Source organism: Pipistrellus kuhlii, unplaced genomic scaffold (genome assembly GCF_014108245.1).
Source record: "Pipistrellus kuhlii isolate mPipKuh1 unplaced genomic scaffold, mPipKuh1.p scaffold_m20_p_3, whole genome shotgun sequence".
NCBI classification, from domain to species: Eukaryota; Metazoa; Chordata; class Mammalia; order Chiroptera; family Vespertilionidae; genus Pipistrellus; species Pipistrellus kuhlii.
This window is the reverse complement of record NW_023425529.1, coordinates 162,510,765-162,535,200: the sequence shown is the minus strand read 5'-3', so window position 1 is coordinate 162,535,200 and position 24,436 is coordinate 162,510,765. Positions and strand designations below refer to the sequence as shown.

At 41.8% G+C, this 24,436-nt stretch overlaps 1 protein-coding gene across 1 annotated transcript; it reads right to left on the bottom strand.

Moving 5' to 3' along the window:
• Window positions 1–683: 683 nt before the first annotated feature.
• CFAP97D2 (CFAP97 domain containing 2) lies at window positions 684–23,797 on the bottom strand. The gene is made up of 5 exons (XM_036458873.2): window positions 23,678–23,797; window positions 17,716–17,796; window positions 16,677–16,795; window positions 11,783–11,993; window positions 684–1,054 (listed from the first exon to the last, which is right to left on the bottom strand). Exons 1-5 carry the CDS (start codon window positions 23,765–23,767, stop codon window positions 1,052–1,054), a joined length of 504 nt encoding a protein of 167 aa, XP_036314766.2. The 5' UTR covers window positions 23,768–23,797; the 3' UTR covers window positions 684–1,051.
• Between the last annotated feature and the right edge of the window lie 639 nt (window positions 23,798–24,436).

The window sequence follows — 24,436 nt, the reverse complement described above, 5'->3', positions numbered from 1 at the left end:
GGAGTTTCTGGCAGGCCCGTATCTCGCTGCCCTTGAGAAAAGGGAGAGTGACCACTGCATTATGGCACTGGGGGCTGGGTTACAGAGGTGGGCCCCCCCAAGTTCAGGGTCAGGTCATGGTGAGGAGTTTTTATCTGATTTATTTAGATATTTGTTAAAGTAACAGTCACAAGTTTTCAAGGTAAAGTATACAAATCCACCTGGGAATCATAACAGAGTAAGTATTAGTAGCTAGAGAAAAACAAAACAAAACACACACACACACACACACACACACACACACACATAATACAAAACCCTTGAACTGCCTTGGCCAAGTGCGGGTTAGGTGGTTGGAGCGTTGTATCGTGTACTGAAAGGTTGTGTGCTTGATTCCTAGTTGAGATACATGCCCAGGTTGCAGGTTCCATCCCCAGTTGGGGTACATGCAAGCTCTCTCACATTGATGTTTCTCTTTCCCTCCCTCTCTCAGTAAAAATCAATAAAAGCATGTCTTCAAAAAACAAACCAACAAACAAAAAAAAACAGCACAACCACACACACACACACACACACACACACACACACACAAAAGCATAACTCTGGAGAGGGAGGGCATGAATGGGAGTGGGGTGGGGGGCAATGGTAAGATAGGTATATACACATATAATACCCTAATTTAAAAAATGGGTAAAAAAACACACACAGAAAAATCCTTTGAACTCCCAATAATCCTGTGCATAATTTTTTCCAGTTATCAGTCTAAGAAGCACAAAAAAATAGTTTTGCTGCATCATCTGGTCAAGCACATTGTGTAAATACAGTTGTAGGGTGCTGCCTCATGCACATTTACAGCTGTTCTTGGTGTGATAACAGTGGAGAGGACCTGGCCAGCTTCCTCCAGACCAGCGCTGGCGTGGGCATTGGGGAGCTTATGGCAGCTGTGCCATTTCCTCATCACTGCTTCTCATACTTATCTTCTTCTCCCAATTTGTGTTCTGAGGCCTCCTTTCCGCTCCGCATTTTGGGTCCAGGCTTGAATGTAGTCTTGCTTAAAGTTTAGTATAATTTCCTACTGGATCAAAAATACACATTGGAAATAAATACTTTCCTTAGGCAAGGACAGTAAAATATCACTATACTAGAATGCTTGGGAAATGATAATTGATAATTCTGCTCTATTTAGAATTAATCATATGATCTTTTTAAAAAAATAGCATAATTGAAACATAATTCTGTACTAATTCATCCTTTTAAAGTGCTTATGTCAGTGGTTTTGGTATATTCAGCATTGTGAATTATCAGCAAATCCAATATGAGAAGAATTTTATCACTCCTCCCCACAAAAACCCATACTCCTTAGCTATCATGCCCCAATTCCCCTTCCCATAGACTCTGGCAATCAGTAATCTATTTTGTGTCTCCAAGGATTTGTCATATGGGCATTTCATATAAATGGAATCATACAATATGTGGCCTTTTGCATTTGATTTCTTTCACCCAGAATAATGTCTTCAAGGTTTAGCTTACCCAATGTAGCATGTGTCTGAATTTTTATTCCTTTATATGGTTGTATAATATATCATGGTATGGTTATATCACATTTTGTTTACCTGTTCCTCAGTTGATAGTCATTTGGTTGTTATAAATATTGCTGCTATAAACATTTTTATACAAGTTTCTATGTGGCCATATGCTTTCAACTCTCTTGAGTATATACCTAGAACTGGAATTATTAGGTTTTATGGAAACTATCTTTTGAGGAAGAGTAGACTATTTTACAAAGTGGCTGTACCATCTTATATTCCCACCAGCACAGGATGAGAGTTCCAGTTTCTTCACATTCATTGTTAACACTTTTAATTTTCGGTCTTTTGATTCAAGTCAACTAGTAGGTGTGAAGTGAGGTCTTGTGGTTTTGAGTTATATTTTCCTAGGCTTATTGGCCATCAATATTGGGCATCTTCTCCTAGGCTTATTGGCCATCAATACATCTTATTTGAAGAAGTGTCTATTTAAATATTCAGGTAATCCTTTATTATAATAATAACTAGAGGCCCAGTGCACAAAATTTGTGCACTGGGGGAAGGGGGTAATCTCTTAGCCTAGCCTGCACCCTCTCTAATCTGGAACCCTTCAGGGGATATCCAACTGCTGGTTTAGGCCCAACCCCTGTGGGATTGGACCTACACTGGCAGGTGGACATCATTCTCACTATCCAGGACTTCTGGCTCCCAACTGCTCACCTGCCTGCCAGCCTACTCACCCCCTAACCACTCCTCTGTTAGCCTGATCAATGCCTAACTGCCCTCACCTGCCAGCCTGATTGCCCCCAACTGCCCTCCCCTGCTGGCCTGGTCACCCCTAACTGCCCTCCCCTGCTGGCCTGATCACCCACAACTGCCCTCCTTTGCTGGCCATCTTGTGGCAGCCATCTTTGACCATATAGGGGAGGCCATCTTGTGCGAGGACATGAGGGTCAATTTGCATATTACATCTTTATTATATAGGATATTGTTGAAAATCTTTCTAAAATGCATCAAAGTACTTTTACACTAAACTGGTACATCTACACTTACACTTTGAATGTTGTCTGCTTGTTGGCGTTTGATATGCAGAGCCTTCAGGATGTCACCCAACTCCCAGAGTTTTTTCTTTCTTTTATTTTTCTCATCCCTCCCTGAAGTCTGGAGTAGTGGGACCTAGTTGTGTAGGTTTCTCAGGGAGAAAGGTGGAACGGGGCTCTTTCTCTGCTATGGAATCATTTGGAATTGGAAAAGGGGAAATTAAGATTTACTGCCATTTCCTCCACTGAAGAGTGTCATTTACCCTGACCTTCCATAGTGTATGTAGCTACAATGCACATATCAGTATTTCATCTAAAATGCTAGTTGAATTCTTAGAGTTTTATTTATTTGCACAATAGAGGTAAGATATTATTGGGCAAACAACCCACCAAGTCATGGCCAATATAATCACAAAAATTTCCCCAAGTTTATATATAGCTCAAGGGGTAAATAGAAAAGCCACCTCAATAAACACAATGATGGGCCCCTGTGGCTTAAAATAAACCACATTAAATTTTTTTCTATGATCTTAAATGGTTAAAACCTTTAAATAGAACCTATTAGATTATCTTCAACTTTATAAGCCTAAAACAACAAGTTTCTATTGGGAGCTATGCTGAGTCTTTGAGATATAGTAAGTAGGCTCTCCATGAGCATTTGTTGCCTGATGACACAGGAATATGTTAATAATTAAATTCTTGATTCCAACTACCTATGTAAAAATGTCAACCTATTGCTAGTTCTATACTCTCATAAAGTAATTGAAATAACTTTAACAACAATTTCTACTTTTCCATTATTCCATTTATTTTCATACCCACTTCTTCAACACACACACACCCATGCACATGCTCACCATATATACTAAATCCTTGAGTTAGTAAATGTCTTAAGGTACTACCTGCCCACATCTTTTATTTATTTATTTATTTATTTATTTATTTATTTATTTATTGTCTAAAGTTTTACATATATCTCCTTGTTCCCAATAGGCCACCCCGGGCAAGTCCCCACCGCCCCAGTGTCCATTGATTATGCTGATATGCATGCATACAAGTCCTTTGGTTGCTCTCGAATGGCCCCTCTCTCCCCTGCCATTTGTCTCTGGATCTATTCTTGTTCATCAAATTATGTTAATCATTATATCCCACATGTGAGAGATCATTTGATATTTATCTTTCTCGGACTGGCTTACTTCGCTTAGCATAATATTCTCCAATTCCATCCATGCTGTTGCAAATGGTAGACTTTCCTTCTTTTTTATAGTGTTGTAGTATTCCATTGTGTAGATTTACCACATTTTTTTTTTAATCCACTTTTCTGATGATGGGCACTTAGGTTGTTTTCAAATCTTAGCCATTGTACCCACATCTTCTTAATAAATGATCTTTTATAAACTGAATTTAGGGCTTGCTTAAATGTTAAAGGCTCTGTCATCACTTTTTTATTTTAACCTTTTGAACTCCTCCACCTATTTCTCTCATCTATCTCCTGCCTCTGGCAACCACTAATTGTTTTTTGTTTGTTTGTTTGTTTGTTTTTGTATCTATGAACTTGTTTTGTTTTTTCAAAATTCAACATACAGGAAAGGTCAGGCTGTTATTTGTCTTTCTCTATCTGACTTGTTTCACTTAGCATAAGGCCCTTGTGGCCCATTCATATTGTCTCAAATGGCAAGACTTCACTGTTTTTTATGGCTGAATTTTATATATATACCCCACAATTTCTTTATCCATTTATCCATCTGTGGAGAGTTAGGTTGTTTCCATGTCTTGACTATTATCCACAGTGCTACAATGAACATGGGGTGCAGATATCTTTTTTAGTTACTTTTTTTATTCGTGTTTTTATTTTGTGTGGCAGATGCATACAGTAAAGAAGGGGAAAAAAGATTGCTTCCCAAGTAAATGCCAGGCACTTTTACAGTCATTTTTGCAAGCACTACTTATTTTAACCTGATTTGAGTTCTGAGACAGGGTTTGTATCTTCTCTTTACAAACTAGAAATGGAGGTTCGAGGGGCTGAGTGCGCTTGGAGCAGCCTCATGTCCCCTGCCTCTCATCATGCCACTCTGCACTGATTAGTAAACTGTTATTTCTTGAGATCACTTGTGTTTGTGTTTTATTTTTGTTTCCTTCTCAGGTATGTGGGTTATTTGGGGTTGAGGCACTAGATTAGAGTAATACATGCTAGGTGTACCGGTTAATAATGCGGATTTTTTTTCAATAGATGGAGTTACACATATGTTGATATGTATTCTATTTGATATGTATACTATTTTGTTGTATTGCTCCTTCAGATTACCATTTGTTCCAATCAATGGCACACACACTTTCTGAGCAGCACTTCAAAACGTATGAAGAAGTGATAAAGGTCTGCCTCAAAACAAGAAAAGTTCTATTGGGATGGTATCCACAAATTACCTGAAAGACAGGGAAAATGTGTAGCTGGCGATAGATATTATTTTGAATAAAGCATTTTTGATGTTTCTCTTGAAATTATTGTGTTTTCTTTTATTACGAAAATCCACATTATGGTTAATAATGCGGATTAATTATTAACTGGTTAATAATGCAGATTACCCATTAACCGATTAAAAATGAAAATTATTAACTGGTTAACAGTGCAGATTAACTATTGATATTAACTGGTTAATAACATGGATTACCTATTAACCAGTTAAAATGCAAATTAATTATTATCTGGTTAAAAATGCCAATTAGCCCTGACTGGTTTGGCCCAGTGGCTAGAGCGTCGGCCTGTGGACTGAAGGGTCCTAGGTTCGATTCCAGTCGAGGGCATGTACCTACCTTGGTTGCAGGCACATCCTCAGTGGGGGGTGTGCAGGAAGCAGCTGATCAGTTACTCTCTTTGATGTTTCTAACTCTATCCCTGTCCCTTTCTCTCTGTAAAAAAAAAAAAATCAATAAAATATATTTTGAAAATAATAAAACAAAAATGTGATTATTAACTGGTTAATAACTAACTATTAACCAGTTAATAATATGGATTAACTATTAACTGGTTAATAATGTGGATTAATTATTAACTGGTTAATAATGCGGACTACCTATTAACTGGTTAATAATGTGGATTACCTATTAACTGGTTATAATTAACTGTTATTTTATAATCCAAAGAAAACATAATTTCAAGAGAAAAATTAAAAGTGCTTTATTCTACAAATGAAGGAACATACAGCGTTCTCTCGAGATGCTGTGGGTAGAGAAGGAATCTAGGCTCTAAAAGGAAAAAGGGCAAATCAATGAGAGAGGGCATGTTTTCTGAAAACTTAAAGGTAAACTGTGTATATCCTGCCTATTCTGGACCAGCCAAGTCCCCAACCCAGCTGACCGATACCTGGGAGGTGGCATCTGGTCTTCAGACGACTGGGAAAGGGCGGCTACTGGGGTTTCTTTAGGCCATTTTCCAACTTTCTTGTCCTATAAAACAATTCATTCCTCCCTTAACCTGCAATTTCAGGTAGCTGATTTTGTTTTTCTTTTTAAAGGGAAGAGCCCTACATAAAAAATTTTCTCCTACCCTGTTCCCATCTCATGCTGAGTCTCTGAGGTTTGCAAGGCTGGGAGGCAGGGCTAGTTCAAAGCCCTCAGACCTGACAGCAGGGAAGGGGGTTTTCTACTGAGGAATTCCATAGCCCGGCTCTCTGCCCCAGTGTTTGTCACTACCTCCCTCCCTCAGGGACACCCTGAAGCAGAAGGCCCTGGAATCTTATAAACAGGGTGTGACGTCACTCGTGACAGAGCTGCCTGTTGATTTGGGGCACTCAGAGCACAATTCCGACTTGGGAGGCAATGAGTTGGCAGTTGTTTCTTTATGCTTTCCATGCTCATCTTTTGACGAAGAAGGAAAGCACAGAGCAGCGATAATCTCACCAGGAGGCCCAGTGCTGGGATGCCTGCCACCCTGGCTGGTTGCCTCCGGTCTTTGTCAGAACTGACTGCTTCTCAAGGTCTCTTTGTCCAGGCACCATTCCTCAGGGCATCATCACAGGGACCAAGCCTGCAACACTCAGCAAGCTGGTGACACTGCAAATAAATGCAGTTTCTGGGCTGCAGCTGCAGGAAACCCCGTTTCTAGAGACCTGTTTTCCCTTTCTTTGTTTTGCTTTATCTTAACATCTCTTGGGCTTTATCTGTTTCCTGTTATGTAAAAGGAGACTTTCAAGAGAGTCAAAGTAAATGAATGAAGGATGGATTTGAAGCATAGGCTTGGAACATATTTACTTTAAAATATATATATATATCTTAGAGAAAATAATATAAATGGGAAATAAATATGGAAATGAAAACAAAACAAAACAAAAAATCAGAAATGAGCACAAACATAATACTTATGTCTGTGGATGAAAGGGGCCACATGCTAACCTGACCAGCTCAGGGAAGGCCTGCATGATGGTCTTGCAAACGCAGAGACCTAAAGTAACCACAAAGGATGTTCTGAAATTAAACTTTAACTATAAGCAGTTATGGTGGGTTAGCTATATCCTAGGCCAGTGGTTGGCAAACTCATTAGTCAACAGAACCAAATATCAACAGTACAACAATTGAAATTTCTTTTGAGAGCCAAATTTTTTAAACTTAAACTTCTTCTAATGCTACTTCTTCAAAATAGACTAGCCCAGGCCATAGTATTTTGTGGAAAAGCCACACTCTAGGGCCAAAGAGCCATAGTTTGCTGACCATGGCCCTAGGCTAGTGTCTTCACTGAGAAGGTCAACCTTTACCTTAATTGAGCCTATCTGTCTTTTTATGTCTATAATAACACTAGAGGCCCAGTGCATGAAATTCATGCACTGGCGGCAGGCGGGGGGCGGGGGGGAGAGGGGGAGTATCCTCTCAGCCCAGCCTGCACCCTCTAGCAGTCTGGGACTCCTCGTTCCTTCCTGCCTTCCTGCTTGCTGCTCCTTACCACTAGGCTCACTGCCTGGCCACCCACCACTGCTGTGCTCATCAACTGTGAGCCGACTTCTGGCTGAGTGGGACTCCCTATGTGGGAGCACATTGACCACCTAGGGCAGCTCCTGCATTGAGCATTTGCCCCCTAGTGGTCAGTGTGCTTCATAGTGACCAGTCCTTCCTCTGTTCAGTTGATTTGCATATTAGGCTTTTATTATATAGGACTAGAGGCCCAGTGCATGAAATTCGTGCATGGGGGGTGTGTCCATCAGCCCAGCCTGCACATACTCCAATCTGGGACATCCCTCTCACAATCCAGGACTGCTGGCTCCCAACTGCTCACCTGCCTGCCAGCCTGATCACCCCCTAACCACTCCCATGCCAGCCTGATTGATGCCTAACTGCTCCACTGCCAGCCTGCTTGCCCATAACTGCCTTCCCCTGAAGTCCTGGTCACCCTTAACTGTCCTCCTCTGCAGGCTTGGTCCCCCCCAACTGCCATCTCCTGCAGGCATGATCCCCCCCAACTGCTCTCCCCTGCAGGTCTGGGTCCTTCCCCAATTGCCCTTCCCTGCAGGCCTGGTCGCCTCCAACTTCCCTCCTCTGCCAGCCTGGTCACCCCTAACTGCTCTCCCCTGCTGGCCTAATTGCCCAAAACTGCACTCCCTTACAGACCTGGTCTCTCCCAACTGCCCTCCCCTGCTGGCCATCTTGTGATGGGCATCTTGTGTCCTCATGGGTGCAACCATCTTTCACCACATGGGGGCAGCCATCTTGTGTATTGGAATGATAGTCAATTTGGGTATTTCTCTTTTATTAGATAGGATACTTTTGAAATGTCTGGATAACTTGTAATTTCCCTTTTTCTAGACCCCTTGGGGCACAATCTAATGTGCCTGGGCACCAGGACAAGTACCACAAATTCCTTAATTGTTATCATGCTAATTGGTTCTGCACCCACCTAAGTATGTGTCTATCATTTTACCTTTTATCCAAACCCAGGAGTTTCTCTTGCCTCTCTAGTCTATCACCAATGGATTTCATATAACCCACCTTCGTCCCTCCTTTGATTACAATATATAAATACAGATGTAACCTGCCATTCTCCAGAGCATTATCTCAATTCATTGAGATTCTGCTTCCCAGCAGTTGTCAACAAATTGGCTCAAATAGACTCCCAAAAATTCTTTACAGGTTTGAATGTTTGTTTGTTTTTAACATTAACATGCCAAAAAATATTAAAAAATAAAATGTCACCCAACTGGTGTGGCTCAGTTGTTGAATGGCCCAGTGGTTGATATCAGTCAGGGCACATACCCAGATTGTAAAATCAATCCCATGTTGGGTGTGTGCAGGATGAAGCCAATCTATGATTCTCTCTCATCATTGATGTTTCTATCTCTCTCCCTCTCCCTTCCTCTCTGAAATCAATTAATATATATGTATTTTTAAAATGTCAAAAAACAAATTCAACAGATATAAACTGAAGGAGGGCAGCAGAGATAGCAATGCAAATAACAAGATCTCAGTGGAGAAGGGCCCCAGGACACAGAGAGTTCACTTGACCAGACAACTTCAGTGGCTATCATGGAGGCAATTCCTGCATCTGTGCTAGCTCGCATCTAGGAATGTCCTGTGAACTGCTGGGGCACATAAGCTCCTGTAAACCTCTGGAAACTAGTTTGCAGGAAGTATGAAGAATATGAAAAGTTTCTGACAATGCAAACTTTTTTTTTTTTAAATTTAACTTGCAATAAATTTGTGGTGGAAATGAACTTTGATCTCTAACTTACACAATGTATAAAAATTCCATATTTATTAAATTATGTTACTTAAAGTAAATTAAGAAAACTGTAAAACCGTTAGGAGAATATTTTTCCAATCTTAGCTTGAGAAAGATAAGGGGCATGCTGAGGCCAGCTGCTGCTTGTTTGAGAGATTTTAGGAAAGTCTGAAGAATGAGGAAACAAAGGCCAGTTGTATGGGAAAGCCACTGGAAATGGCTTGGATGAGCCTGCAAATAGGGAGGAGTGGGGTCTAGGGAATGGGGGTTGGCAGGAATGTGAGCCAGGTTGATGGAGATTCAGATATGGTTCCTGCCTGTTGGCTCTGTGGTGGGGAGAGATTAGCAAAGGAACACTGGCCTTTGCCAGCACTCTGTCTTGGAGAAAACTGCCCCTCAACCCTTGCCTTGATTCTAGACAAATTAGTTCCTCCCTGAATGTCCCAGGTTCCTTTCAAACTGCTATCCCAGTGCTGAAGCTCAGAGGGAGTGAGGCTCAGTAAGTTTGTGTGCTGGCCCTTTAAGAGGAACTGCCTGGGCTCCAGCAGCCTCACTCAGCCACAATCCCCCCCACCCCTCCCAGTTTTTACAACCTGAACTTTCAGAGATTTCTCTTTCAGACACTGGAACCCAGGGCTGGGGTGCTTTGTGTGGGGCTGGGACCCTTTGCTCCTCAAGGAAACCTCCACAGCCAAGGTATCCCTCCAAATTTTAAACCACAGCACATGGGTGTGGAAACAGGCCGTTCCTGAGTTTCCACCCAGCATCTCTGCCCCTCCTACCAGTCTCAATGTGCTTCTTTAATTCTCTAGTTCACATGTGTCAAACACAAGTCCCGCGGGCCAAATCCATCCCGCCAGGCCTTGCAATGTGGCCCGCACCGTGCTGTCATCACTGCACTCCGCTGTGTTTCCATCACAATGACAGTTTATGACTGTTCAGTAAACCATTCGGCCCGCGATTTAGGCTGGATTTTAGATTTTGGCCCCTTCTCTGATTGAGTTCGACACCCCTACTCTAGTTGTAGACTTCCTTCAACTAGATAGATTTCAGGTGGTTCTGAATAATGGTTGTTCCGTATTTTAATTGTAATTCTGATGTGGTTGTGGGAGGTGGCAAGTACCGAGTTTATCTACATAGCCATCTTGTTAAGAAGGCTCCATTGATTTTTAGAGAATGGAAGGGAACAATACCTGATTATTTAGTCAGGGGCACTGACCTCTTTTCCCTTAGATGTCAAATGAAAAATGACAGTAGCCAACACAACAATAGCCAACTGGTGTGAATGAATAAAAATTATACCATTTTTTTTTGTTAGATCAGCAAAAACATGTATATATATTTTTGGTGTGCCGGATAATTTTAGTAATTGGCTTATAGGTGCCATGAGATGAAAAAGGTTGAAAATCACTGTGTTATTAGATAAAATGAGCACGTTACAGAAAACCCATAGAGTATGGCCTCTTTTTGTTTAAACAAGCAACTAATGAAATTAAAAATAAAGATTTGAAACATGTTCGAGTTTTCAATGTAAATTGCAAAACGAACTTAATTGTCCGAATGCCTTAGTAATCACACTTACTTATTAGTTAAGCTTCTTTGCAAAAGATATTTGTTTTCTCTGTGCCTCCAGACTTTATAAGAAATGCCCAAGGCAAGCAGGCAGGAAGGATTGGGCTTTTCTGCGTCTCTACCATGCAAGGAAAAGAGTGCTGGTGGAGTCAACAGCAACTTCAATGCCTGTGGGGACAGCAAGGACCTAAAGGGAGGAGGACCCTTTGGGAGATGGGAGCCTGTGGGAAATGGCGCATGTTCAGGGGGTAAGGGGTTGGGACTAGGAATGCTTATTTAAACTTTGATATCCTGCATCGGAGGGCAGCAGAGATAGCAATGCGTATTTCAAGGGAAAGCAATGTGCTGGAATGTTCCACTGCATAATGGCTGTATATCCAGGTGGGGAGTGAGTGAAGATTTTACAACCCTTTCATTTGATTTATTGGGAGATTCATGAGCAGGATAACTAGTGACAAAATTAAAATTCCTTCTTGTTTTCCATTCAGAATTATGGTTGTGTCAGCAGAAAGGATAAGATGAAGAGGGAGAGTTTAGAGTTTAAATTATCTGGCAAACTCTTTCAAATTACTGGTTTTCTTTGCTTTTCTGGATTGGCAGTGTGTGGCAGCTAATTCAGAATTGTCATATGATTTCTTAATGAGGTTTTATGCATACTCTCCTGCTAAGTTATTATTTTTCACTAAATCTTTCTCCCACAGCCTATAATCAATTAACTGAGCTCATTTTTATCTCCTCATCATTTTTGTATGTGTGGAGGAATTCATCAGTTGAGTCATTGTTCTGTGTCTTCTATTATTGGGGTATAACCATTTGGCATATGCTTGTTGACAACAAAATGAAATGCCCTAAACAAGCAAAGAATCAGTAAGTCCATATGTTTGATAAATCTGAGGAAGTAAATGGAGATTTGAAATATGGTAGCGATGTATTTAAAATGAAAAAGAAACCTGTACAGTTACCTTTTCCCTTGCCTGTCTGCCCACTCCCAGGATACTTCTCGAGGGCATGCTGGTACTTCTCAGTCCTTGCCCCGTCTTCTTGCCATTTTTTAGCTCCATACAATGGCTCCGAGTTTGTGATCCTTCCCAGACTGATTTTGTTTTCTCTGTGCAGCACATTGCTTTCCCTTGAACTCGGCGAAGTTTCTGCTCTCTTTTCCCCCTGTTAAGGCTAAAAACAGCAGCAACAACAAAAACACCATAGATTATTTCCTGGCGCAGTGAGAGAGTTAGAACCAGTGACGGAGTTTCTCATTCTGCATTCATGAGGGAAGCCTGCAACAGGGCAGGAAGGGCTCTCAGAGAGGGAGTGTTGCAAACACTTAGTAGCCGGTCCTTCTCCAGGGGCCTGGATTGGGAGCTGCTGGGTTTCGGAGGTGAACTAACAGAGCTCTGAACTCAGGGGCCTCATGGCCCAGTTAAGGGAGATTCGATGTAGGGGAGAACATGGAAAGCAATGCTGTAGATTCAGGTAAGGACTCAGAGGTAGGAAGGCTCAGGACTTCCTCACTGTGGTGGGAAGAGGTGTAATCAGAGGTAATGCTGGGACAGAGGCTTGGAAGAAAAGTGGGAGTCACCAGGCAAGCAAGGAGAGGAAGGACAATCCAGCTGGCATGGCACATCTGGCAAGAGTGCAGTGGGAGGCTGACAGAGGCTCGTGTGTAGCTCTAGGAGTTCTGACCTATCTTGAAGGCAATGTAGAGTCATCGAATGGCTTCAAACCACAGTCAAATGTGCATTGTAGGTCACAATGGAGAAAAGGTGGGAAATGGATTGGAGGGAATGAGACTGGAGGGGGCACTGATTGGGAGTCCTCTGCAGTGGTCCAGGTGAGAGGTGAAGAAAGCCTGAGTCAGGTGGCTGCATCTGAATGGGGAAGGGAACTGTCAGAAAGGAAGATCCAAGAGCAGCTGTCTCCCCATCAGCTGGGGGCAAAAGGAGAGAGGAATGAAGCACAGGTTTTAGGATCCAGTGACTGAGTGAATATGCGGAGAGTTGTGGAAATAGGGAATCAGAGTGGAGCATTATCTGCTATCAGAAAATTAATTGAGCACTGTTCTGGACACTTTATACACACTTTGTTTCATTGGTGGCAGATTGCTCTCCATTGTTGCATATGCCACCAGGAAAGAAAAATTGCTACTAGGGAAACCACGCTACGCCATGCACTGTAGGATGCATTTGCACATCAAAGCCATTAAAATGTGGTGTGTGTGTGTGTGTGTGTGTGTGTGTGTGTGTGTGTGTGAAGGGGAGTACATCAGAATCTAGGAAACAGGATTATCTCACTTAATCCTTAGAGGTAAAACTTGCCCAAAGCCACGGAATGAATCAGTGGTGGAGCTAGAACTTAAGCGCATGGTCTAGGGTGGGTTGTGAAGTCACCCGTTCAGCTGATGCTCGGGTGACAACAGGGCTAAAGACGTGGATGTGTGATGTGTGAAGAAATCGGCAGCATCAGAGCATGTTGAAATGAAGGAAGTGGTACAGGAGAGGCACTGGCACTTACTGATAAGGAGGAACTTTCGCCATCTTTCTATTTGTTTTCCATATGCTGTACATTTTTGTGTGCTTCATTTCCCATTGTGTTGGATTTTTGTCTTTTTGCAGTGAAACATTTAAATTCCTTTCTCATTTCCTTTTGTGTACCAGTATAGTCAATAGCTGTTTGATTTGTGCTTAATCATGAGAATTTTGTGCTTAACCTCCTAAAGTTATAACACTCTTGATTGAATTTATACCAGCTTAACTTCCATGATATGCAAACACTGTTCCTTTATAACTGTTTTCATCTTTTTGGTTATTGATCTCTTCGTCTTTTTGGAGCACATGAACTTTTATAGTTCATGTGCTCCAAAACATAAAATGATAAGTCTTTTAAATGAGTTAGTCTCCTAAATTATGTAGAAAGCAATATTTGGAGTTACAAACCAAGGTTCCAACATTATGAGATTTTATTTATTTATTCTTCAGTTGATGGGCATTTGGATTGTTTCCACTTTTGGGCTATTATGAATAAGGCTGTTGTAAACATTTATGTACACATTTTACTTGTGGACATGTTTCATTTCTCTTGTGTATGTACCTGGGAGTGGAATTATTGAATCATATGGCAACTCTATGTTCAATTATTTAAAGAACAGCTAGACTTCTTTCCAAAGTAACCACACCATTTTACATTCCCTCCAGCAGTGAATGAGGGTTCTAATTTCTCCACATCCTAACCAACACTTGATATTATCTGCCTTTTTTATTTTGGCCAAACTAATGAGTGTAAAGTGGTATCACATTGTGGTTTTGACTTGCATTTCCCTGGTGACTAATGATATTGAGCTTTTTTTTTTTTTTTTTGGTCTTTTGTATACCTTCCTTGAAGAAATAACTATTCGGGTCCTTTACCCATTTTTAAAAGTGGGTTGTCTTTTTATCATTAGTCTAAGAATTCTTCATATATTCTAGGTACAATTCCCTTGTCATATATATGATTTGCAAATATTTTCGCCCATTTTGTGGGTTGTCTTTTCACTGTCTTAATAGTGTTCTTTGATATTAAAAAATAAATAAATAAATAAAAATAAATTTAAAAAAATAGTGTTCTTTGAAACACAAACAGTTTTTTACTATTTTTAAATTTTTAAATATACTTTTATTAATTTCAGAGAGGAAGGAAGAGGGAAAGAGAGATAGAAACATCAAAGATGAGAGAGAATAATTGATTGGCTACTTACTGCATGCCCTCTTTGGGGGATCGAGGCCATAAGCCAGGCATATGCACTTGACTAGAATCAAACCAGGGACTCTTTAGTCTGCAGGCCGATGCTCTATCCACTGAGCCAAATGGACTAGGGCAAAGCACAAACGTTTTTAATTTTCATTAAGCTTATCTATTTTCTCCTTTGTTGTTCGTGCTTTTGGTGTCCTATCTAATATCATTGCCAAATATGAGGTCAGGAAGATTCAGCTCTATGTTTCCTTCTAAGAGTTGAACAGTTTCAGTTCTTACATTTAGATGTTGATCTATATATGGTATGAGGTAAGAATCCAACTTTATTCTTTTACATATTCTTTTATTGATAGTACTATTTTTCTCCCTTGAGGGGTCATGGCATCTTTGTTGAAAATAAATTGACTACAGACACATAGCCTTATTTCTGGACTCTTAATATTATACGATTCTGTCCTTACTAATAAAAACCTAAGTAGTCATCAAGCCATCACAAGATGGCTGCATGCACAGTGGGCGTACGCTGGTAGGCAGGACTGGGCTGGACGTTGCATATGCCACACGGAGCCTGCCTGGGAGTCCTGCCTCCTCCTGGCTCCGTGGCGTGTGGAGCCAGGAGGAGGCAGGTCCCCTGGCTCTGCATCGCAAAGCCTGCTGAGGGCCCAGTGAGGCCTGCCTAAGGGTCCCCAGCTCTGCTCTGTGAGGCCTGCCTGGGGGTCCCAGCTTTGTGTGGGGGGTCGGCCTGGGGGTTCTAGGGGTCCTGCCTCCTGGCTATGTGAGATGCAAAGGTGGAAACCCCTGGCTCTGGCCTACTGCTTTAGGGCAATGGATCGAGGGTCTCCTGAACTGTGATAGGGCACAGACCAGGCTGGGGAAGAGAGGCCTGAATTTCATGCACTAGGCCTCCAGTTAGTTATATTCTAAATGTCTGCATTTATGCAAGTACCACATTGTTTTGATTACCATTGCTTTATAGTAAGTTTGGAATTCTGCTTTATTCTTCTTTTTCAGGAGTGTTGTGATTATTTGGTGTCCCTTACAGTTCCATCTGATTAGAACCAGCTTGTCAATTTCTACAAAGAAGTAAACTGGGATTCCGCACTGAATCTGTAGGCCAGTTTGGAGACTATTGCTATCTTAATATTTAGCCTTCTGAACCATGAAGGTGTGATTCCCCCCGCCCCTTATTTAGATCTTCTTTAATTTATTTCAACAATATTTTGTAGTTTTTCACTTCCTTTCTTATTTTGCACTTCCTTTGTTAAATTTATTCACAAGTATTTTATTCTGTTTGAAACTTTTATGAGTAGAATTATAGTAATTTCATTTTCAGATTGTTCATTACAAGTATATAAAAATGCAAGAGACTTTTGTATATTGATCTTGTATCATGTTACCTTGTTGAACTTGTGTGTTGGGCCTAATAGCTTATTTTTTTTTAGTGGTTTTCTTATGATTTTCTATATGTAAGATCATATAATCTGTGAATAGAGATATGGTAGCTTAATTTCTTTCTTCCCAATTGGAATGCTTTTTATTTCATGTCCAATAAGGCTTGGACTTCCCCATACTAGGCTGCAAATGAAGTCAGTTCGCTTTGGGGAGAAATCAGGAGTTCCCTGTGGTCTGATGTGCTTCTCCCCCTGGGTAAAATCTCAGAGCACTGGAGCTGACGTGGGGACAATGGTAAGCTTCTCTCTGAGTGACACCAGGGATTAACTGACAGACTAGGCCCCTTCATTGCAGCTTTAAGGTAATCAATACTGAACAGTGATTTTCCCCTCAGATTAAATATCTGTCTTTGAAGTGGAAAGTGATGCTACATCTAACATAAACTATCCAAGGAAAGTGGAGATTGACCCGTAGCTCCAGATTTCAATGACAGCGACTAGATAGTGGGTACAACTAGGAGGCCCAGGATGTTCCTGACACCCAGGCTGACCCTATCTGCCCAAACCTTCCTGAGTGAAGTCAAGTCTCAAAACGTGGACCACAGAGAAAAAGGCCATTCATTGGAATGTGGTCCAGGGAGGACGGAAATGCCTCACTCTGTCTCATGGGCAACTCTTCTGCTCAGGCTCTGGAGCCAAGCTCTCCAGGTCCTTCCAGGTGGTTCTGGGCCCCAGTTACCTCCGATGTGTGTAGTCGTCTCTGCTGTCGGTCTGTCCTCTGGTCCTCATGATGCAGGCCACCTTCTCTAGCAGCAGGCGGTTGTCTCTGTCAATGACGGAGAGCCTGTCCTCCTCCAGCTAGGGACAGACACAGGAGCCTCTATAAGCATCAGCTGCATCTGTGACATTACTGTGCACAGATTTATCCAGAGGATCCCTCAACCCCTTTGACTTGGGCACCCTGTGGGTTTCCCATTGCCCCCAAACTTCAGCAATGAGTGTGACATGTGCAGGCTCTTTGGTCTCTGAATTGGAAACTGTTAGGGTGGAGCCAAATCTCAGATGCTCTGAGTAAAAGTAACAGAAAGGATGATATGATTCTTTGTGAGATTATGTCATCCTCTACAATTCTGACCTGTGACAGTGATGCTACCGAGGAAATCACTTTATATTTTAAGAAAGGTATTTTATACTGCTCAGAAGAAGAAAAGATTTAAGCTCAGGTTAATCAACAATTCTCTTGTTTTAAGTTTTTACATTGGTTGATCTGCTCATTTGCTAGGAAGGGGTTACTTAGTTTTTGTTCTGCTAATTTAGGATAGTATTACTTAACAGGCACATAAAAAGCACATGGTAGTTTGCTTTGGGGGCATTATTATCAGCATAACTTATGTGATTCTTAATTTCACTTGACGGCTTAAGCATCAAGAAATATATATTCTGAGGTGGCCATGAAATGGCCTGGTATAAAGAAATGATGCTAATTACTTAATTACTGAATAAATCACCACTGTGAATTTTCTCCCCTCTCCCTCACCCTTTTCCTCAAAGCATGATGGGTTAACATGAAGACTAGAGAAAGATTTCTGGTGCAATTACCCATTAGTTCCATTTGGAGCGTGACAAGGTTGATTAATTGGCTGGACAGAATTCTGTTTTTGATAGTGACTTGACTTGTTTATTCCTCACTGAGCCTGCCTTTTCTGTTTTCCTGGGTTTTGAAGCTGACATTTTCTAGTTAACTATGATGGTAGCTGAGAGGTAAAATGGAAAGATACCTTCAGCTTCTTGAGGTTCAGGTGGAAGTGGCTGAGAAACAGTGGGGCGTGGGTGTCCACGAGTGGCTGGGCATCCCGGACCTGCGGCACAGAGAGGGTGATGTGACCTCAGGCACACTTGTAGATAATTAATGTGAGCTTAGACCACACAGCTTCTGGGTTGCTAGCATTGGGAACATACACTGAGTAACAAGATTATTATGATCTCTGAATGCATAATAATCTGGCCACTCAGGATACATATATTTTTTTAGAGACCTGGTGCATGAATTCGTGCATGGGTGGGGTCCGGCCAGCCTGGCCAGGGGTAGGGGACATGGTTGGTTGGCCGGCCTGCCGGCTGGTCGTCCTCCTGGTCGAGGGGACAATTTGCATATTAGCCTTTTATTATATAGGATATACACTGAGTGGCCAGATTATTATGTGTTCAGAGATCATAATAATCTGGCAACTCAGTGTATATAGATCAGTATTTCTGGCATTAAAGCTTCTAAGTCAGCTGTGGTAGAATGTTCTCAATGAGGCTCAGGACCTGATTCAGGATCCAAAAAATATCCCCGGGAGGAACCAGGCAGCCCTAAAAAATGAGCCTCTTGTGTCATTTTCAAGTAGAGAATTAAATGGGTGCAGAATGCGGTTTCATTGACCGTACCCATCAGCTGACATTTCTGTTCTGCACTCTGTTGCCAAGGCCTTTAAGACAGTGAATTATGTCCCTGTATCCACTTCACTCTAATCTCTGAGCCTCCAGCAATATGAGCTCCTTCAACATTGATTAACTGCAAAATGATCCCTGCAGAGTTTCCTTTCAGAAAACGTACAAGCAAGAGAAGAGATATATGTTTTAAAATATGATGGACTAAATGCACGAGGGCTATTTACCATTTGCCATAAAAAGGAATCCCCGCAGATTCTATACAGATACTTGCTTATAGTTATCACTAACCTCCAGGACCTATTAGCTGATAACCTGAGTGACAGCATTGGGAAGCGCCTGCTGAAATGATAACATGAGCACCATGCCCTCTGGGAGTCAAACCCCCGGAGATGGAACAGAGCCGTGTGTGGAGACCCGGGAGATGGTGAAAGGACTGGATGGCGGGAGGGTTTGAGTCACACACTCGTTTTGGAATGCTTTTAACATTTCATTTTGTTTTATAACATGTAACATGTTTACACGGCTCCAAAGTAAAATCTGTCAAACAGCTCCTTTTTGTGGTCTGAGCCCTTCCACCTTCACCCTATTCCCTGTTGACAAATATTCTAACTTGACAGTGATTCCTTTCATTTCTGAAAATATCCATACTAGTACATATATTACACACATTTTCATCCTCTCTTTTTTCTTTTTCTTTTTAATTATTATTTAAATCTTTATTGTTGAAAGTATTACATAGGCCCTCCTTTCCCCCCTATTAACCTCTCCCAGCCTGCTCCCATCCCCCATCCATTTCCCCACCACTCCATTGTCTGTGCCCATGTGTTATACATATAAGCGTACAAGTTCATTGGTTGATTTCTTCCCACCCACCCTCCTCTGCCTTCCTTCTGCATCCCCTCTTTTTTTATATATATATATAAAGAGCACATTTTCATCCATTTTTTTTCAAAATACATTCTAGAGATAACTTTATAGTAATATATACAGCTGTTTTCCATCCATTTGTATAGCTGCATAATACTTCCCTGTGTGAAAGCATCCTAATTTTTCACCCAGCTCACTATATATATATATATATATATATATAAAATTGATTTTTCACAGAGAGGAAGGGAGAGAGATAGAGAGCTAGAAACATCGATGACAGAGATACATTGACCAGCTGCCTCCTGCACACCCCTCACTGGGGATGTGCCCGCAACCAATGTACATGCCCTTGACCAGAATCGAATCTGGGACCTTTCAGTCCGCAGGCCAACGCTCTATCCACTGAGCCAAACCTGTTCCAGCCCAGCTCACTTTTGATGGGCATTTTGGTTAGTTCTAATTTTGCTATTACAAATAATGCTGCAATTAGAATCTTTTGCAATTTCTTCATGTATCTTTGCCAGTGTACCTCTGGAATGGATACTTAGAAATGAGACTGCTGGGTAAAGGAAAAATGTATGTATTATTTCGTTAGACATTGCTAAATTACCCCTTAACCTCTCCCCCGACTACACACACAGGGCTGTGCCCCTTTGCCACCAGAGCACTGCCAACAAGTTTGGGGACTTATGCCAATCTGATAGTTAAGAAATGGCATTAGAGTGCAAGTTTAATTTGTATTTCTCTATTATAAGTGAAGTTGATAATCTTTTTATAGTTTAAGAGCTATTTGCGTTTTTTTTTCTGTGAACTTTTGTTCATTTCACTTGTCCATTTTCATATGGGGTTGTGTGCATTTTTCTTCTTCTTTTTAGAAGTCCTTTATACATAAGGATATTTTAATATGTTTTTTAAAATACAGTTTTATTCATTTCAGAGAGGAAGGGAGAGGGAGAGTGAGAGATAGAAACATTAATAATGAGAGAGAATTATCAATCAGTTGCTTCCTGCATGCCCCCTACTAGGGATCGAGCCTGCAACCCAGGCATGTGCCCTGACCCAATATCACACCAGCGACTTCAAGGTTAATGGGTCAATGCTCAAACACTGAGCCATACCAGCTGGGCCATACATAAGGATATTAACCCTTTGTGATTTAATGTGTAAATACTTCCCCCAATTTATTTTTATTTTTTCATTGATTTTTTTTTGATTCATTAGTTATTTAATAATTTTATCCACAAATAGAAAAAAAACAAAAAACAAACCCACTACCTATTTTCTTAACTAAAGGATTTGTCTTGTCTACTTGTATGGCTAATAACTCCAATACAATTAAAAAAATATTGAATATATAAAAGATAGTAGGCATACTTGTCTTATTTCTTACTTTATAGGGAGCACTTTTAGTGTTTTTCTGTTAATTAAGATAGTGGCTTAGGGATGAGATATTTATATTTTATTACATTAGACAAATACAATTTGTATTTTATTAAGGTTATTTTGATTTTATTTTAGTATAAGTGTGTAATCGGGTGGAAGGTAGAAGGCTCTGTTGAGATGCCAGGATGAGACATGTTCTAGATTTTAGAGATAGTTTTGGGCATGGTGGTCTCCTTCAAGTCTATTTTCTCCCCCATAATGCATCAAAGTCCCTTATATTAATATTTCCAGGTTTCTCAGCCAAGCAGTAAGAAACAAAGTTACTTTAAAGAACTGACTCACCCCATTCTTAATATGGAAGAATTTGTTCTAAGTAAAAACAAAAAACAAACAACAACAACAACAAAAACAATCCTCACCTAAGAACATGCTTTGACTGAGGGAGAGGGAAGGAGGAATAAAGGAAGAGTCGGAGGGAGGGAGGGAGAGAAGAGGGAGGGAAGAAAAAAAATTGATGTGAGAAAGAAACATTGATCAGTTGCCTTCCATATGCTCCCCAGCTGGGTATCAAACCCACAACCCAGGTATATGTCCTGACAGGGAATCGAACCAGCAACCTTTTGGTGCACAGGACAACACTCAACCAACTGAGCCACTCTAGCTGGTCTAGCCAAGCTTTAATGCCATAAAAAAGGGTTTTGCTGGTTCTTCCCTGCTGCCTCCAGGTAGAGCAGAGTGGCTCCAACCCCCACAGCCCTCATTCCTTCTCACCCTTATTCTGCGACCTCCTGATTCATAGGTCAACACTCAACCACTGAGCCACACCAGCCGGGCATGAATACCCATGTTTCCTCTCATTCAATGGGGCCTTCTGCATCTGGGCCACAGTTTTGTCTTCCCCTAAATGAGTTCTACCTCATGGGGACAGCGGTGCCAGGTCTCTAGGCATCGTCCTCACAGGAACCACCCCTCTGGGAAGCTGTGCTTCCGTTGTCCCATTCTTCACCCACAGTCCCTGTCTTTCCAGATTTCTTAGCTGACTGTGCTCAAGAGTGACTCCCTGACCTTGTGTGGCTCCCGGCATCTCTCCTTGACTGGCTCCCTCTCTTTACCTCATCCCCTTCCTGGTAAGATCTGTGGCCCTCCCTTTAACTCCTCATGCCAGGATCACTGGTTCCTTGGCCCCAGGCCCTGCTGCTGACCACAAGCTGTATTGGGGTGTGCCAGCACTCCATTGTTAGCCCCAGCAACCGTGTGTTGAACTGCATGCGTGGGTGTTATGTGAGTTTATGCTGCCCAGCCACACCTGGGGCCCATGCCAACTGTCAACACACTCTCCATTCAGTCAGCGCTCCACTTCCCACAATGACTCTTTTGAATCTCCCTCACCTTACAGTTTCTTAGCACAGAGCCTGGTTACTCATTTTTACTGGGGGTGTTTATCAACCACCTCTTATCGGGGATGATTCTAGTCCCTGGGATACAAAAACGAACAACACAACACCCATGGTGATTACATTCTTGTCCATTAGTCAAAGAGGTGATGCTAATTGGTTTATACTTGTTACTGAAATGCATACCCTTTTCTATTTTTTAAAATATATATTTTAATGATTTCAGAAAGGAGAGGGAGAGAGATAGGAATGTCAATGATGAGAGAGAATCATCGATGGGCATGTGCCCTTGACCAGAATTGAACCACGACCTCCTGATTCATAGGCCGACACTCAACCACTGAGCCACCCCAGCCGGGCATGAATACCCTTTTCAATCTTTCTCTGGCAATAACTATGTACTAAGCGGGTACTGTGTGCTCTAGGTGCTGAGAATATCATGGTGACAGGACTCAGCCACCCCCTTATAGGCTGGGGGAAACAAACAAAATAATATATCTGTTACATCAGTCATGAAGTGACATGAGACAGCAGAACAAGAGACTACAGAGCTACGTGGAGATGTGCTTCTTAGGGCACAGACAAGACTTCTAGGAAGATCAGAGGTCTAGGAAATGAGGGTGAGCCCTGGAACAGCTGGGAGGAGTGCTCAGTGGGACTCTCAAGGAGCACAACGGGTTCAGGGCCCAGATGTGCATATGGGCACCCGGCCAGCCTTGCAGTAAGTGCCACCTGGGCCTCCCTGAGGCCACCATGTCACACCACTACCCAGCTGGGCAGAACCCTGAAGGAGAAGAAGGGATTGCCTGGGTCTCATTATCCTGCAGAAACCTTGGTTCCACTGCCCTAGGTGGGGTGGTGCAGGGGAGGGGTTCACTACAGAGTGATTACAGAGCAGCAGTCTGTTCCAGAACATTCCCTCAGAGCATTTCTCAACCTGGATAAACACTGATGTGGAGACACGACCAAGCCATCACTGAGCAGTTGGATGGCTCTCCTGAGGTCTCATAGGCAGAAGACCACGGCAGGCCATTTGGAAATCTCATGGTGACCTTCTCAAAAAGACGTTCACATTTGCATTAAATTAAATGGAAATAAAATGAATCTTCTAATGGAGATAAAAATGACTTTTTGTCTCCACTGGAGAGTGCTGATTTAAAAAAAAAATCTTCATCCGAGAATATGCTTATTGATTTGAGAGAGAGAGAGAGAGAGAGAGAGAGAGAGAGAGAGAGAAAGAGAGAGAGAGAAACATTGATGTGAGAGAGAACATCAATCAGTTGCCTCCCATATGCTCCCACAACCTGGTTATGTGCCCTGATCAGGAATCAAACCTGCAACCTTTCAGCAGGTCTCTCAGATCTTTTTGTCTTAAGATACTTTTGAGTGAATTATGAAAAACTAAGTACTTTATAAACATATGCGTTGAGAAGGGAATGGTCCTAAATCATGACACATAAAAACCGTGATCTATTTATTAGAATTTTTATTGTATGGCAACATATGTGACCGACTTTTTAAGGAAATATCATTTCAACCATTCCATCTCTGAAAAGAAAATTAGCTTTTGGTTTTCAGGAAAAGCCCTGGCATTTCATGGTTACTGTTTTGGGGGCCTTCCCTTGAGCCACCAAGGCCTGGCACCCACCATTCCTACCTTCTTCCTGTGATCCTGGTAGGCTTTCTCCCATGTGCTCTGCAGGTACTCACTTCTGCAGGGAAGTGTCAGCCGGGGTGCCCTGCGCATCGCAAACAGCAACACCAACCAGGTCCTGCAGAGAGACTGGTTCAGGCCTAGGTGCAGCCCTGGAAAGGGCTGTGTTTGCTGGCTCACATGACAGTTGCCAAGGCATCTGGGCTAAGGAGAAAGGAAAGAGGACAAGAGGATCGCCTAAGCATGCTTAACAGAGAATTGAATTCTGGTATTCTTCCACTCCAATGAATGTTTTCTCAAGAGATCTTGACTGGCTTAGTGATGCCATTTTGATGAATACCCTTGCCTCTCCCATAATAGGTCAAAGAACTATTTCTCCTCCAACTAACTTTTCTCCTTCCCATCCTGCCTTCTTTCCTTGCTTTCTTCCACCTCTCTCCCCTTGTCTTTTCTTTCCCTTCTTTCTCATGTTTTCTCCTTCCTCCCTTCTTTCCACCCTTCCTTATTCCTACTCTCTCTAATCTTTTAATAATTTATAATAATTTGGACAATTCCAAATACTTTTATTTGCAATTTAGGTGGCAGATCTTCATTAATTTCCCCCCCAGTTGATTTGAGGATTAGTTATAGAAAGTTTTAGCCACTTGAAACTCTTCCTTGCTGAGTGGCTTTTATCTGGTTGGGATGGGTTTTCTATGAGACAACTGAAGTAAAAGTCATGCTGGCATATCTGTTGAGTCATGCAGCTTTGTTGAAATCATA

Bases quoted from the DNA above. Each gene is read 5' to 3' on its own strand.
- CFAP97D2 (XM_036458873.2), bottom strand. From the start codon at position 23,767: ATGCGCAGGGCACCCCGGCTGACACTTCCCTGCAGAAGTGAGTACCTG. The intron at 17,797-23,677 runs GTAGGAATGGTG...TCTGTGCCGCAG, and splicing joins ACCAGGATCACAGGAAGAAG to GTCCGGGATGCCCAGCCACT. The intron at 16,796-17,715 runs GTATCTTTCCAT...GTCTGTCCCTAG, and splicing joins TGAACCTCAAGAAGCTGAAG to CTGGAGGAGGACAGGCTCTC.